At 48.7% G+C, this 16,557-nt stretch overlaps 4 protein-coding genes across 4 annotated transcripts; 1 reads left to right on the top strand and 3 right to left on the bottom strand.

Annotated features, from left to right (window-relative positions):
* Positions 1 to 1,760: 1,760 nt before the first annotated feature.
* BT62DRAFT_923003 (uncharacterized protein) lies at positions 1,761 to 3,034 on the bottom strand (the record flags this gene model as incomplete). Its single annotated transcript, XM_043184463.1, has 5 exons — positions 1,761 to 1,886; positions 1,927 to 2,176; positions 2,284 to 2,376; positions 2,576 to 2,681; positions 2,893 to 3,034. 5 exons carry the CDS (start codon positions 3,032 to 3,034, stop codon positions 1,761 to 1,763), a joined length of 717 nt encoding a protein of 238 aa, XP_043035501.1.
* A 4,267-nt stretch (positions 3,035 to 7,301) lies between these two features.
* Positions 7,302 to 9,187, top strand: BT62DRAFT_955393 (phosphatidylserine decarboxylase-like protein). The gene is made up of 3 exons (XM_043188334.1): positions 7,302 to 7,610; positions 7,668 to 7,916; positions 7,985 to 9,187. The coding sequence occupies exons 2-3, from the start codon at positions 7,674 to 7,676 to the stop codon at positions 8,996 to 8,998; spliced, it is 1,257 nt and encodes a 418-aa protein (XP_043035502.1). The 5' UTR covers positions 7,302 to 7,610; positions 7,668 to 7,673; the 3' UTR covers positions 8,999 to 9,187.
* Positions 9,188 to 10,549: 1,362 nt separating this feature from the next.
* BT62DRAFT_1011044 (uncharacterized protein) lies at positions 10,550 to 11,625 on the bottom strand (the record flags this gene model as incomplete). The annotated part of the gene is made up of 6 exons (XM_043177723.1): positions 10,550 to 10,718; positions 10,775 to 10,870; positions 10,925 to 11,323; positions 11,374 to 11,415; positions 11,472 to 11,522; positions 11,582 to 11,625. The coding sequence occupies 6 exons, from the start codon at positions 11,623 to 11,625 to the stop codon at positions 10,550 to 10,552; spliced, it is 801 nt and encodes a 266-aa protein (XP_043035503.1).
* A 1,684-nt stretch (positions 11,626 to 13,309) lies between these two features.
* BT62DRAFT_1011045 (uncharacterized protein) lies at positions 13,310 to 16,549 on the bottom strand (the record flags this gene model as incomplete). The annotated part of the gene is made up of 3 exons (XM_043177724.1): positions 13,310 to 14,884; positions 14,935 to 15,261; positions 15,317 to 16,549. The coding sequence occupies 3 exons, from the start codon at positions 16,547 to 16,549 to the stop codon at positions 13,310 to 13,312; spliced, it is 3,135 nt and encodes a 1,044-aa protein (XP_043035504.1).
* Positions 16,550 to 16,557: the final 8 nt, after the last annotated feature.

Here is a 16,557-nt window from a genome sequence, read left to right on the forward strand (position 1 = left end):
AAGGATAGGAGATGGCATGTCAGAGAGAGGTCAAAGGTGAGCATCATGTCAAAAAAAATTGTGGTGATATTTTGATCCAGCTTTTGATTATTTGCTCAGTCTCTCATTCTCATTTCAATCCTTCAGTACCTCAGGCTTTTTGCCATCAAGCCTTGTATTTTTCTTTGTATATAATTGTTGTCACACTGGATGGCCCAGAGCAAAGACTTATATATCAGACACCAACTTCCTATGTGTTGACATTGTTGAAAACAATATCAGATGGTGAGTCTCACTCTTTGCAATGACTACTCATTGCTATGGGTTACATTCTCATGGTGGGTCTTTCATCATCACTTATAGTTTGGTGAACCTCTGCATGCACAAGGAATCCTGCCAATTCATCTTTTGTTCTTCAGACAGTTATATCACCATGTGTATTATTTTGCTGATCTTTCTCTATCATGCTAATATTCTTCATCCCATACAGATGTTCAATGTCACATATTGGCCACTTAAATCTATGACATTCATACTATCTGATTTCTTAGCCTCTAGTGCCATGTACCCCAAACTTTCCACTGGCAGTCTAAATTATCCTCTATCTGATATTGCAGCCTCAATTATTTTCATATCATCATTGGAAACATGGAGCTCAGTTCATCTGTTGCATATTTTCTGTTGAGTGAATACCTGGTTACCACCTCCAACCTCAGTTTCCATCTCCTTGAATGTAATTCTCACAAGACATCTCAGTGGATATCATTTTTATTCTGGAACAAAGTAGCTGGACATTACAGGCTAATTAATACTCATACATCTTCATTGACATTCTTATGCTCAGACACCCTTGATTCTGTCATCCAGTGCAGGTTTCTGATGGAAGCATAAGACAGGCAGAAATGGAAGGGGCAGTGATGAGAGCTATGGGCAATGATTGCTAATGTAGATGTTAAGCATGTTGGGCAACCTCTATCCCTGCTGCTTATTGGAGGTCATTCTGCAGGGTCTGCCTTTAGTCTCTTACTTGTTGTCAACCAGAAGTAGAGCCTGACTGTGAGACCTGAGACAGAGATATTGCAACTATTTGCATAGGTATTGTGGTGGAAATCAGTGTTTCTGGGCAAACAGGCTTCATTGAAACAATATCTTCTTGGAAGCACAGAATGTCACATGATAATCAGGAGTCTTGTTTATAATCAATGAAGCATAGCCATTGCTAAATATTATATATTAGTAGCATCATTATCTCTCAAATCTCTGTCTTAAAGAAAACTCAATACTTTATATCTCAATTTTCATTGAATATCATCATGCTATGAGGCCCCCAGCCATTGCTGATGAACCTGTACTATAAAGAAGCCACCACAAAGGTATACTCATCTCAAGCAAGCAAGATCATATCCTTTGTAGCAATGCCTAGAATATGCAGCCTCTTCATTTCCTCTAAGTCAGAAATCTCAAGTCTTTGCCCAACTATTCAGGGTTGCACTTTGACCTCATCATTATCAAACAGTTTGTTACCTAGCAGTGTAGATGCTCAGATGGTAATGAATGCAGAGGAGAGAGAAACTGAACTAGAGATGGTATTATCATGATCTACATGTAGTATGTACAAGCATATATACTGGTTGTCCGTGGTCCTAGCGTAGTAATGTAACAATGAGTGGAAGTAACAATAAGCATAAGTACAATGGAAACTGTGAGCTATGGCCCAGGTGGAAGGACCTTGCTGTTCTATGCACGTAGGGGCGCCGAATCGTCTACAGCAGTGTGTAAAATCATTCCGGTATCGGGTATTGATACTCGGCGACAAATTTGAACGTATGTTTTGCCCCAGAGTGATCTTCGACGACTAACAACTCTCCCTGTCGGCGATTCCCCTCTGATGATCCTATGTCCAATCCCTGCACATAAACAGCTTCCATGATAGCAGTCGGCATCTACCTCCTCCGACCGCGTAATCCGCCCCAACCAGCGGGGATTGGCCGATAGCAGCACCTCGTTCATCACCTGCCTCCATGACGGTCGCCAAATTTTGCTTCTGTCCCCGGCTTGAGGATATCGGAAGAACAATTCCTCCCACATACAGAGCGACATCACAGCTACCAGCGCAATCCACGCATCCTCTTCAGACTGTCTCTCGTCGTATGCTGGTATCCCCCTCTCGCCCGAGAAGGCATGCCAACCCTGCAACCTTATCCACCGGATTAGTTGACACCCGCTTCTGCATCATTTCAAGCTGGACAAATAGCGTTTCCTTTGTTATCCGTGGTCTGCAAGGACGACAGTTCCTTTTCAAACCTCGCCTGTATCTCCTCTTCCATAAACCCATCTTCGCCTGTCTTCCTACCAATGGTCGGAGCCTCGTAGGTCTCCTGGAGCGTCCATGCGCGTCTGAACCAAATTCAGTCGCTCTCAAAGTCAGCCGCGTTCATGCTCAAAGGCAGTCCCAACTCGCCAAAGTAGCAGACCACTCTTCCGCCGCGATAACAAAAATCCGATGGTAGGTACATCGACCTGCCACTCCCTCGCATGTAGATCCTCCCTTCGCCCGCCCATCTGTCTCGAACAAAGCACGTCCAACGATGCGTACTCTGCACCCGCGTTCACCATCTCAATGCGGATGAGGTCGAAGTTGACATCCTTAGTTACCGGCACTGGCCATTCATCTCCATTGATAGGCGTCGCCACATCTCTTCCTGCCATGCATGTGATATCTCCCATGGCCCATTGCTGTACAGATCCCAAACACGCCAAGGAGGTACATATCGCGGTTTATGATCGTGTTATTGACAAGTACGTCTTCCCGCATATCGCGATCCAGCGGGCGCATAGCTCGTCTTGAATGTTTGTCAAGTCATCATACCAAACGGGGCGGAGATAGGCATATGCGGTCCCTCGGTAACGTACGCTCCAAGAAGATATGACAGGGAAGGGAAGGGTTATCTAGAATGTACGACGTTCCGAAGATGGTGTTGAGCTTCTTCAATAGTCCAGGGACACCGAGATTGATGCAAGGAGTGTTGGCGACTGAGGATGATATAACAGGCATTTTACCGATGTAAGATCGTTGCTTCGGCACTGAAATCGATGATTCTGCCGACCTCTGTGAAGGCGGAGACCGTAACCTCGGGGAAATTCTTATACTCGAGATGCGCCTGGTTTATCGACAAAATGTTATTGATTTGCTATATGTTCGTGTCTTCGCAGGCTCACCCGCTCGTTCCAGAAAAGTGATCCAGTGGCGTTAGATCATATTGGAATGAGAACAGGGAATTCGACAGGAATACAGTTATGCATACTTACTATTGCACTCTCTGTAGGGAATCGACCCCGCGTCGTACCAAAGATTTTGTCGTACCGGTTGTATCGGATGCCTATTCGTCGTTGTAGGAAAGAAAGGCAGAAGTAAGCCGGACCGGGCCGATGCGGAAGAATTTTAATCTAGCCCTCCACATCTACACGTTATTTCCGCCAGGTAATCAACTACGGCAATGTGAAATGCGAATCGATGCACTGCCTCAAATTATGAATCGCTATTAGCAGGAATTAGCGAGCGCAAGCAGTAACCGGCGCAAGGGCTCGATTGGCATATAACCTATGAAAGCCGTGGAGGACCCAACTGAAGGCAATGCGAACAATAGACTGTCCCATGGTACGTCCTCAGAGAATCTATGTCCGGTGATTAGCATAGACTCTGAGTTTCCCCCAACACCTGACGGGTGATAAACTGTCCTCTGACAGCAGCGATTCACCCATAGAGGGCTCAAGTAAGTGTTGGACATTGAAGAGCGAGCTGAGGCTGGGGAAGGAATCTCGAGAGCGGCGGTGAGACTTGTGAAAGCTCGGAGCTCGAAGGTACTGATGACTGTGTCTTGTCAGATTCAGAGATGAGTGGATGTGAGAGGGAGATCTTGCCCTGTCAATCCGAGATGCGAAGATCGCCATTATCGGAGACACGATGATCTCGGACGGGAGACGACATGGCTTATCTGATGCAAGATGGAAGCAGGAGAGCATATTGATTATTCTGTGACCGGACTATACCCTATAAAGGCCAGTCGGCTCGACGTTAGAAGATAAGATAGATGTAAACGTACGCTTGACGGACAAAAAACATTTTAACGTCCTTCATCTCTGGCGTATAGCATGCTCAATTGTCCCCATATCTGGCCTCAAAGTAAGCTGCGACTACCTTCCGTCCCCTTGGTGCTGAATAGCAGCCCTATCGGTACATCACGAGTCGTTGCATGAACTCATAGCTTAAGGTCGTACAGTGGTAGCGTTCGCACGGTCCGGTTCCTCCGAGATCACGTGTTGCATTGCTGTAGATTCCCATTTATTCGTAGCTACAACCACGACTATCACTAGTTATTCCCGATTCCCTCTCTTGGACCTAGCGATATGGTTCCAACTACTGGCTTGATTTCATTGGGAGACGCTCGGGAATACAAATTTTCTCACCTCGGCGGGGTCTTGCTATGATTGATGAGTCTCGGGTCATCGAATATGGGACCACGCCGATAATATTGGATCCGGATCCACGTCTTTTCTATAAAATCAGCTAAAGCGACGTCCTGTGAAATCGAACCATGAACAGAATAAACCATGCCGCAGCTACATAGACAGACCGGTCAACCCCCATCCTAGTGGCGGAGACCGCATATCTTATATCCAGAATAAGCAGTCCTACGCGAACAAAGGTAAGCTGTATAGTCGCCAGATGAAGAGGTCTACAGATGCACCACAGTATACTGGTAGCTCGAACCAAATCCAAATCAACGTAACAATACTTCTCTTCTCAGCATTTGGCTTCTGTCAACCGTGGAAATAAGGATCGAAGTTCCGCTTGGCTTTTCGATGAGAGGCTGGTCACGCCGAGCTTCTTGATGAGATGATATGATTCTGCATAAAGATCAGATTTATAGTCAATGATAATAGGACAGACCAGCGTTACGCACTGGAATAAATTTCCTGCTCAAGAACACCAGCGACTCTGATAGTAACATATCCAGTATCTTGTACGTGCTCGGCGTTTGCGCTTCCATCTCTGAAGGATAAATGGTCAAAGTTTGAATGGTGAACGAATACAGGACAGCGGCAGGAAAAAGAAAGAAAGAAAGATCCGGCTAATTTGATCCGGTCTCCCCCCCTTTTTTTCCCTTTCCATGCCCCTTTCTGCCATCTCATTAATGCCCTTGTCGTCTGAACATGTTCTCTACTTCGATACCTATGCAATTTATCTATGTTTTTGTCGTTGTTTCTGCTCCAGCTCCCCATATCTCGTCGGCGACCAAGTGTTGACACCAATGTCGGGAGATCACCCGACCAGAGATTTCAGTTCCAGAGGCAGAATCACATGAAGACGCTCTATTGTATGACATTCGGTCTCATACAGAGCAACCGGAAGGTCTAGACGTACGCTGTACATAGGATCTTGTACAAGATTACTTCACAGCGTGCATGGAAGTTCTCCGAGTAAAATCACAAAATTCCCATAGGTAGATCCGAACCGAGATGCGTAGAACTAATACCAGAAGATTTGCTATAAAACCTTCAGACCACGAAAGCAAGGCGGCATACTGGTGTTGTATGCCTTCACATAAGTATGTAAAGGAACACAGCAACAAATGCCTGTCTGCGAGCAATTGGTACCAATGAATTCCAGTTGATGCCCAGTCCGAAACGGGCTTAGGAATGGAGATTAAGCGCAAAAGACGACGAACCTGTACTGAAGGGCTTACATCCGTACAGTGCAACTGCTATGCAAATAGCAGGAACGGTGGGAGCGTTGAGTACGTCCGGTCCTTCCGTGACCACGTGCACTTCAGGGCAGGATTACCAGTTCTCCGCTTCTCTGTAGCTAAACCCACGACTATCAATAGCATTTCGCCATTCTCTCTCCTGAACCTAGCGAGACGTCCCAACGGATTATCCGTCCCGGATTTCCGGCCTGCTCGAGCATGAGCCTTTTATGATTCGCGAAGAAACCAGTGGTCACATACCTTTTTATTGCCATCCTTCGCTGCAGGCCATTCCAGTTTCGACAGGATCAGGCAAAAAATAGTACATGCGTGAATCTAGAATAGATTAGGGCCGGTAAGCGTGAGAGGCTGGCTGCACACGTTTTGCTTCTGTTTACGAACGACCGGGGCCGCTTTAGCACACGTTAAGTGCGCTACTCCAGGCCTCAGGAACAAGCCACTAACCCTCACAAGCGCGTGACCTACGCGACTTCGTGCGTAGTGAGTCTTCTGCCTTGTCCACCAGGATATTTTTACCCAAGGTGAGAGAAGAGAGTGGCAAGGGAAAGGTAATAGTATGCGGATCCTAGAGCTCAGAGAAGCTCGATGAAGAAGCTTGTGACGTTCCTTTTCCTCGTTCCTTGCTCGTCATGCGCTAACATGCGAATCAGCTCTGCCGAATGTTCTAGCTCTCAGTACTCCCCCGTGTCCGCCACCGGCCCTTTCTAAACCCTATTCTTCGTCCTATCCATCCTTAATTATGAGCCAATACCGTTAACGTCCCGAATTTGGCTACTACCACTATGGTCCGGTTTCGTTTTCGCTGTGTAAGAGTCTCAAATTCGCGAAAGTATATCGATAATCGAAAGGCGTTTGAAGAGGATAGTCCTCTTCTGTGCACCTCTACCTCTTGAATCAATGAGAGCTCTACACGATATGCCTGGGAATAAGGACTCGAGTCTTTGTACGTTGCCTTTTCTCTAACAATCCGGATGCAGATCACGGGTTCATTTGTCACAGGATCAGCGCGCTCTTTTTAATATGGCATTCATCCGCATTAATGGCGAGTTCTGTATCCCTCGAGACTTTCAGTCTAGTACCACTATAGCGCACTAACAGCTTTGTTACGCAAGTAGCGGCAGCGGTAGCAATGGTGCTTCTTCGAATGTCCTCTCACCAAATATATGGAAAGCTATAATTATGGTATGCGGTTTAATTTCCGCAATCTAAATGTAGTTGGTTGACATTGTTGTCGAGCTACGCAGCTGCAGTGTCTCTGTGGGGACCTCAAACCCTAACTTTATTCGGGGTGCTTCCATGAACGCTGTCGAATGACCTATCGTACCCTTTTGATCTTAGAATTGTATGTCTACCGCTTCCGCTTCCTTTCGCGTGACTGTGGCCATCCAACACCGTAGCACGGGCGGGAGCAGAGAAACCGCGGTGGCAAGCGCGTGACGAGGAGGTTGAAACACTTCGATGTTTTTCCTCAGCATCCCGTTGATATCGCCACTTGGTACAACGAACTTATTCCTGGTAGAAGTATGTCCTTGTCATTTGTGTGTTGCAAACAGGACCGCTTCTTTCGTGCTTTACAGGAATTATTTAAAAAAAAGACATGGAGAAGTCTCCATCCTTCAGATAGTTTTCAGTAGAACTTTGAGGGAGAATTTTCCGGGAGAATGTGCCGGGAATTCGCCACGGAGATGTAGAGCTACCGATGACGACTTTCTGTTTTACTCTGTCTATACGATCCATTCGGTATTCACTAACCAAATCCAGATAGGATACTTCTGGTGCGTATATAAGACGTTCGGAATCCTGTTAGAGTCTTCAAGCTCCAGCGTCCCCTCTATCCCTTGTACCAAATCATATTTGCCCTTGGTTGCATCTCCTCTTCGTGTCAAGTAACCACCTCTGCTGACAGCGTACCTCTTCTAGAACACCATGTCCATCATCGTTCGTCATCGAGTCGGCGGTTGGCTGCCTCGCGATCATCGAGTCCTCCAAAGCTGGCTTGCCAAAAAGATCGCCCAAGTTAAAGCAGACCCGCAGCCCTTCCAGCCCGTCATCCAAGACTTCCAAGACCTTATCGAAACCAACGCTGAAATCTACATGGACTTCCATCAGATGTTCGATCAAGTACCGACCAAACCGCCTTACGACCAGGATCCGACAGGGAAACCACAGGTACGTGCACCATTGTCCTAGAGTATTTGTTACAATTCAAAATCTCATGGACTGCCCTTTTCTCCTAGGTTCGCGACTACATGACCATGTTGGCGTTGTTCAATAAAATCATCACCGAGGCCCCCGACTTTGAAGAATCTGACTACGAAGTCGGCTTGGTCGGTTTCCCAATCAACGCCATCCTCGATTGGCCTATGGGTACCCCGGCAGGCCTCACCGCCTTCGTCAATGACCAGGTGAACGCCCAGTTCAAGAAGATGTTCGACGTTTGGACGGCTTTCCTCACTTCGTCCGATTCGCGCTATGTCCTCACCACCGACACGACCGGTTGGTTTGGTCCCGCCGCAAGTGCCGCGATGCCCAACTTCACAGAGACATACGTTTGCGATCCCACCGCGCAATATTATGGATTTACATCCTGGGACAACTTCTTCACCAGAATCTTTCGACCTGGCGTACGGCCCATCATGTTCCCCGATGACGACCATGTCGTCATCAGCGCCTGCGAGTCGACCGTTTACAATATAGCCTCTGACATCAAAGCGCTCGACACGTTCTGGCTTAAGGGCGAGCCTTATTCGCTCAATCACATGCTCAGCAACGACCCTCTCGCGCCCCAGTTTGTCGGCGGGACCGTCTATCAAGCTTTCCTCAGCGCCACCAAATACCACCGTTGGCACAGTCCAGTGAGCGGTATAGTTGTGAAGATCGTCCTGGTCCCCGGCACATACTACGCCGAGTCCCCTGCCATGGGATTCCCGGACCCTGACCCTGCCGCTCCCGACCTCTCGCAAGGCTTCATCACTGCTGTGGCTGCCCGCTCGCTGATCTTCATCCAAGCTGATAACCCCAGCATTGGCCTGATGTGCTTCATAGCCGTGGGAATGGCGGAGGTGTCGACGTGCGAGGTCACTGTTCAGGAAAGCCAGGTCCTGAAGAAGGGCGACGAGCTGGGGATGTTCCACTTTGGAGGGTCAACGCATTGCTTAATATTCCGACCTGGTACGAGTATTACGTTCAATCCGGAGTATCCTATCGGTGCGGATGTGCTGCTCCATGATCCGATTGCGACTGTCGGTTGAGGCTGATGACGGTGGTGAAGATGATGATGCCTAGCTGAAACGGGTTCTGTGCGCTGTATGAAATAGGACATTGTCAGGGTTCAAAGGTTCGAGCTAGTGTTTTCCGGTTCTTTTCCGTGGGTCACTCGATGGTGTGTCGGTGAAAGAAAGCAGTATTTACGTGTGTACAGTATGCAGAAATATGGCGATAGCATTCGTTTGTTTTTGAAATCGGAATATCCATTTTTTTTCACCTTGGATCCACAATTTTGACGTCATGAGTATCTCTTAATACTCATCGTGCAACCACGAATATGTGATAGTTAGAGAAAGCTGACGGAGAATATAATGGAAAGACGTCGATAGAGACAACGGAGGCTGGTCCTGAATTCGCGGTCTTTGAAAGTTATCGGAAAACTTGCATGGCTTGTTTCGCACTGGCTGCTCTTATACTGAAAATCGGCAGTTCATCATCTTTTCATGGCCTCTATGCGCTGGCTCACTTGTATGCAGCTTAAAGCTTAATTTGGATTCGATGCATTATACGCTTACCAAGGAGAAGTATTTGAGTGACAGCAGATGCTTTATCTCGCACCGGTCAATGGCAGGCAGCACGGCTTTGGGCTCTGATCAACAACCCAGATCTCTGATCGTCTCTAGATCTCTCATGGTTGGGATAAATAGACAACGATTTTTTGGCGCTACTCTCTGTGGACTCGAGCTTTGGGAATAGAGTGCATTTTCATCGAATTGTACCCGGTAACTATCCCATCCAAGTAAGCTCAAATCGATGTCGTCCACTCAATAAGTTCGTGGATCGGTGTGAAAATCGGCAAGTAATTAAGTCACTTTCCAAAAAAAGGGTACACGATCAGTCCTCAAAGCTATCATACCAGGATTCGAACCTGCAACTTCTTGGCACCATTTATTATTCAAGCTAAACACACCACAACTAAGCTATGCGGCCATTGCGTCGTGGGAATTTAGCGTGCTTATAGTACCACAAGCATCAAGACGACTTTCCCTTGTGAAATTCCCTCTACACTTACCTCCATCTTCAAGGCCACCATGTTGAGATTCGGTTTTCACGGCTTTAATATCATATTCTATATATATTTACTGCTTACCTTATGCTTTGACATTTTTCGTACCTATTGACTTGACTCCGAACCCCTACTGTCCTTAATCTCTACGGCGAAATATACCATTCCTTCGAGTCCAATACGCCTCCCTCAGAACCACCAGCACCTCAATTCCAACACACCATGGCTTTGAACTGTGTGATGATTGATTACCACCAGAACCCCAATACAACCCTCACTTCTCATGTAGTTCATGAGATGGCAGGTCCTTATGGTATAAACGCTGAGTCAAACAGCAGTCAGGATTCAGCAGGGGAAAAAAAGAATTAGATTCAAATTAAGGTAAAAGCGACAGCAGAGATTATAAAGAGCGATGAGGTTCCCTAAAAGAATTGGTATAATGGAGATAAAAATAGGAAAGAAAAGAGGGTGGTGAGTGAGGGATAGAGTGATTAATGAACGTCATGCAATATGGGTAATATACGAGGCATTACACCGAGTATCTTTGCCTCCTCCTTTTCCGTGCCCGAAGGGTCATTGTAAACGGGATTGCCTTAGGCACCTTCCGCAAAGGCTTCTTGCCGAGCTTAGCCCTAGAGATCTTCTTTTTGATGGTAAATCCTGACTTCAGAGCAGTTGACGACGAAGCCGGAGTAGAGCTGAAGATCCCAGTCCAGTCAGATCCCTTGACTCGAACGAACTGGCCACCACTTACGAAGGAACGGAAGCTGCTACAGTATCGCTCTTGAGGACAACCGGAGCATTCGCTGAACCCTCCTGAGCACGCGTAGTCGAGCGGGGACTCGGAGATCTGGAGGGAGATCTTCGTTGGTTTATCCACTATAACCGACACTGCAATACTCACGGGGACGTAGACCGAGCCGGCCGAAGGTCCTCGGAGCACTTGCCAGTAGAACGATCACGAAGGTCATACGGTTCGAATCGATTACTGCTGCGAGGCTTGCCAGTTCGCCGCTGCTGCGGAGTCACGGGAGGAGTTGCTAGCATGGTCGTGGCACTCGGAGCTGTGAATTCGCGTTGGACGACCATTGGACCAGTGAAATCGATGTCCTGAGTAAAATCCTCTTGATAAGAAGCGGCAGTCGCATCGTAGACTGAAGGTCGGGGAATAAAAGCATTGACAGGCGAAACGAAGGATTCCTCGGGCTGGTCGAATGGGAAGGCGAACATCATAAAGTCGGGATCGTACAGAGGAATTGCGGCATTGAACCGTTCCATTGGAGGGGTAGCCAAGCCAGAGAATCTGGATAATAACGTCAGCAAAACATTTGACATCGAGGAAATTTGCCTGACGCTGGTGGGAAATAGAGACTAGTTTCCCCTTGGGAATTGAGACTATTGACATGGACAGAGATGAAGGAAGGTGTGACGAAGACAAGGCAGTAACTTACGCGTCGTCGTCCTCGAACGCGTCCGTACCTGCCGGAATTGTACCGTATGTTCTGCAACGGTGGTGTGAATCTTACTGTATTGTGAAGTAGACCAGACAGGTTTAACGCACGGGTAGAAGGGAAACAATGTGTCGTAGTATTCTGAAGCAGACATGGGGCAGAAAATAGATTATCGCGACTTGAGGGGAGGAAAGTAGGATGAGGCAGAATCATCTTGGTCGGCTGGCATTTAATAGCAATCGGAAGTGGCAACCTAGGTCGACAAAGGTAACAGAGCAAGTCATTGTTGACATTGTCCCAATGATTATCGTCCCAGATTTCCGGCATGGAGACGTCTGCGTTCTAAAAGAATTGTCTTGAAGGTAGGCTTTTGACGCTCCTTACTTTCGAGTTGTTGCCACCTATTGTAACCCTGAAGATACGGAATTGCGCGATGTCAAATTCAGGGCACTCGCGGCCTCTCTTGGGTGCGCAAAGTAGATGGAATCGTTAGAACAATGACATGAGAATGGCGATTTTCTTTTGAAATTCAAATATATAACGTCCCTCGGTGGCACTTGAGCGGATGGAATGCTTCGTGTGTCCACTATCGTTGTGGTGATGAGCGTAGACGTCCAAAATATCGCTCACTTAAAATACTCACCTGTTTCAAATTAGAACCCATGATGGGTCGCAGAGGTATTTTTATCTTTAACACAAGGTAACACTTGCATGTGTTCATCATAGCTTCTGGTAAACCCATTAAACGAAAAGCTGTTTCCTTACCGGAGTCAGATTACAGCATTAGAGACTCGCTGGGCCAGAAACCGCGAGATGTTACACGTAGGCCAGCAGATGTGTCCTTTATCTTGGGCTTGAGGAATCTATAATAGATACGTAAAAGACTACGAGAACAGCCTGCTGCGTCAGGGTAAATATAGAATACTGGGTGAACACGCTGTGGAACTAAATTGAGAAGACGAACTTGGGGACGTTCCGTGAAGAGCTCCCTTGCCACCATCCCCGAATCATCCTAAAAGGCTGACGATCCCGTAAATCCCGGGCCCAAACCCAAGATCAGACCGATCTGTCTCGGCTAAAATCTCTCCCCCCCCCCGTGTTGACCATGCGAGGATGTATTCATGTGCTTTGTTATCCATTCAACGCCAGCCGAATCTCGGAATAGAGAACACCTCCTGATCGATACTCACACCGAGCCCAGCTCAGGCACATATAGCACCTGGTATTCTGCTATCAGAATCGGCGGCAGACTCCATTGCTCGCAAGTGCATTTCACACATCCACCTTAGAACCTATTTCTCCTCACCAACTTTGTTCATCTACATTATTTCTATCGAACGGACACTCCTCTCAACGCTGGGAACTACACCACCAGTTGCATATAATCGTTCTTCTCCCATCGCAGCGTTACAAACCATCAGCTCTCGGGCCGGAACACCGGTTCCCATCTCTCTCTTTCCGGGGTTAAGCCTTGAATGGAAGCTCGTTATATCGACATAATGACGGGGGTAACGAAAAAGGCCAAGTCAATATGGAGAAATAACATAACATATGGATTGAGGAAAAAAAAGAGAATGATAGTAATGATAATGGATGGAATAAACCAAAGAAAAAAAAAAGAGACGACCAGTAAATTTATGTCAACGAGCGACGTATGTATGTATAGAATCAAAGAGTCCGGCTCCTTGTAACCGGAGGCGGGAATTCTGAGACAGGGAGGGTGCACGTGTATATGTGGGAGGGAGGGTATAATAAGTAATATGAAGAGCAAGCATAAGAAACAACCAGATAACAGAAAAAAAAAGGGAGGGGGGATACATATAATTCCACGCACCAATCTACTCTTCCTCCTCTTCTTCCAAAACATTATGCAGTGGCGCTCCATGCACGTACCGCCCCGGACTCGCACGACCCTGGTCCTCATCAATCACAGGCACACGTGGGGGTGGCGATACATCTTCTTCCGACTCTTCCACCGCCTCCTCCTCCACCGGCACCGGTATCGTAACAAGCTTCGGGGTGGGAGTAGGCAGCGCCTTCGGCGGGGCAACCTGCGAAGCCCCCCCGTTCCGCTCCCGCTCTCGGTATATCTCAATCAGGGCGGCAGTCTTGCTGGGTACCTTCAACGGCGCAGTCGACGGTGACGGCTCCTCGTCGAGGTTGATGATGGGCGGAACCCTAGGAAGCGGCCTGATACCCGGCCCCGAGTGTTCGTCCTCTGAATCGCTATCGTGGCCAAACCTAGCTCGAGGGTCCTCGCCGTCGCCATTGAGTTGCGCGACGGGCCGTCGTTCCGGGTGAAGGTCAAAGTATCCAGGTCGTTTGGGTGGTGCGGGTCGGGGCTCCGGTTCCTCTTTCTCCTCTTCCTCCTGCTCCTGCTCCTGCTCCACCGTATCTCGTTCGTCTTCCTCGTCTTCATGCCGATCATAGTGGAGCGACTGTATCGACTGCTCAGTCACCAAAGGGCCATCCGCATCGTAATCCAGCGAGTCGTCATAGTACTGTGGATGTCGAGGGTCATCGACATAGTCGTTCATAGCAAGCCTCGAGGGAACCCTCTCGACTTCGATAGACTCTTCCTCTTCATTTCGAACGGGAATTCTCTCCGTTCGCTGGCTCTCTGGACTCTGGCTCAGATTCCTGACACCCTTAAGCGCCTTCTCCACCTCGAGACTAACAAGGTCGACATCCTCTCCCCTTCCTTTCCCCCGTCCACCATATTCCTGACCAGCCATACGTCGCTCTTGAGTGCCGACCAGGATATCCACCCACGCATCGTCTGCAAACTCCCGTTTCCTCGGCATACCATCGAAAGGTGGGTAATCCTCATATACATCCTCCCCATCCAGACTCGCCAGACGCGTCTCAAAATCCACACTGCTGTACTCAGCAGGAGGAAGGCTACCGATAAGGGACTTGCGTCCCATGACAGAGCCACCATTGGTCGGAGTCCCTGAACCGCCTAATCGAAACCGACGCCTATTTGAGGGGGTGCCCCCGATGGTACTCGCAGTCAAGGAGGAGTCGTCACTTCTAGCAGACGATTCGTGACTCAGCGATTGCAACATGGGAGGAGGAGGTTCGACTTCACTCGGAGAGCCGATCATCGTATGCGTCTGCATATCCTTCGATCCAAGAGTGATGACTTTGGTCTTCCGGTTGCCATCGCCCTTCAGTAGGCCCTCGAACTCGACCTCCTTAAACGAAGTCTTGGGGTTCAGCTCCTTGGGCTTGGAGCGCTCCGTTTTGTCCTTCTTCGACTTGGTCTTTACCCTTGACGACGGCGATGTGGGTAAGAATAGCGATGGAAGGCGGCGTCGACTGGATCCAGAAGACGAGGAGCCTATTTGCTGCCGATATTCGAGGGGAACAAACTCTTCGAATAGAAGTAGAGCGTCAGGTTGGAACTCGATCTGTACCAAGGCTGATGAGTAGAATATATACGGTAAACCAAGAAACGTACCAGGGCCCAGTTGCATTCTCTGTCAGCCTCATTCATATCTGTTACACCAGCCCAGCCACAGAGAATGTCGCAGAAGACGTCTAAAAACGCCTCCTCAATGACTTCTTCCTGCCCTACAACAGGTTCTGTGTCCCATCCAAACGCTGGTATGTGCTTTGCTGCCTTCTTCAGCTTCTTGGCGTATTCGGCTGGTTGATAGGAAGAAATGGTGGCCGCCATTGGAGGCGAAAACTGCAACGTCGCGCTCAGAGGCGTTATATCCGACCTTGAGAATCCCGTTGACGAGAAGTCATTCCAACTGAGCGTTTGTCGTTTGATGTTTCGTTCCTGCAGATAATGAGAAGATTACAAATTACAAGGGATATAAAATCGATATACTCACCGTCCTGGCGCTCTCGTTCAAATCAAACTGCAGCTTTTCTTGACCCAAGCCGCCAAATCCCAGAGACTCGAATTCTCCCCACTTGAGATCGGTCAGGCTGCGGAACCTCTCTCCGTCCTCTTCTCCTGCTTCAAACTGCGAGGGCATGTTCATGCGTTTCCTATAGCCATCGGAGTACTTGACGGGTGCTTTGCCGACGATTTTCCCCAGATTACACTCCCATGTCGATGCAGACTTGACGAGATCCTTCGTATAGGCTCGCACGTTACGGCGGACACTGAGGACGCGCGACGTACGAGCGCCTTTGCGTGGTTGTGGTCTTAACGATTGGTCGGCAAGCATAATTGGGTATCCCTTTATCCACTCCTTGAGCCGCGTAGGGACACCCATGGACGCAGATGACGAACGTGGACTATCCTGGAAGCGAATGAAGGAGAGAATTATGTGTTCCATCGCATTGGTAGCGCGTAGGTAATAGATATAGGTGTGGTGGAAGGGGAGTGCCGGCGGGCCCAGACCGAAGAAGAGGGGCCCGAACAGCGGTGAAAGCGTCGGTGGTGTATGCCCCGACGACGAGGAGTTCGCCGTCAAGCGGGTGAGGACGCTGAGCACGGTGATAACTATGGAACGCAAATGGGCAGGTAATGGCGGTAAGAACGTCGAGAAATGGGTGGGTGGGAAATTGGCTGCTAGCTCTGAATCTCGGAAATCGGTGTAATGGTCCCAGGAAATGATACCGCGCTCCTCCTGTCCATCCGCGATCCGCACCAGCCGACCGAGCCCCCATCGCAACAGCATTCCTAGCTCATGCGGCCCCGCAAATCGAGCCTCTTCCCGAAAACGACGTTGTTTTGTGTCTGGGTCGACGCAGGCGTCAATAAATGTTCGTATAAGTCGTTTGGTGGACGTTGAGGAAAGGTCGAGTGCCATGGAAGAGAAGATAAAGGGCGTCGTTATGCCCCCACGGGTGCCCAGTTCCTCGCTGACGACGTCGACAAGGTGCGAGACCTGCTCAAGGCCAAGTACGACGTGCCTCTCGTACGCGAGGTACCCATAATCGATCTCCGTGGCATCGCGCGGTCTGTCGAGCGTGAATGGTAGAAATCCGTCTGGCGGTGGCAATGGCAGCTGTGACGACCTCGACGACACTCGCCCGAATTCGTCAGTAGTGTCGAGTCGAAGATTCTTCTGTGGCGTTGGGGTCGACCTGGACCTCGAGAAAATGCTCGGCATCGTTGTGC

The sequence above is a fragment of the Guyanagaster necrorhizus genome (assembly GCF_019112545.1).
Source record: "Guyanagaster necrorhizus MCA 3950 unplaced genomic scaffold BT62scaffold_33, whole genome shotgun sequence".
Lineage (NCBI taxonomy): Eukaryota > Fungi > Basidiomycota > Agaricomycetes > Agaricales > Physalacriaceae > Guyanagaster > Guyanagaster necrorhizus.

Bases quoted from the DNA above. Each gene is read 5' to 3' on its own strand.
- BT62DRAFT_955393 (XM_043188334.1), top strand. From the start codon at position 7,674: ATGTCCATCATCGTTCGTCATCGAGTCGGCGGTTGGCTGCCTCGCGAT. The intron at 7,917-7,984 runs GTACGTGCACCA...CTTTTCTCCTAG, and splicing joins ATCCGACAGGGAAACCACAG to GTTCGCGACTACATGACCAT.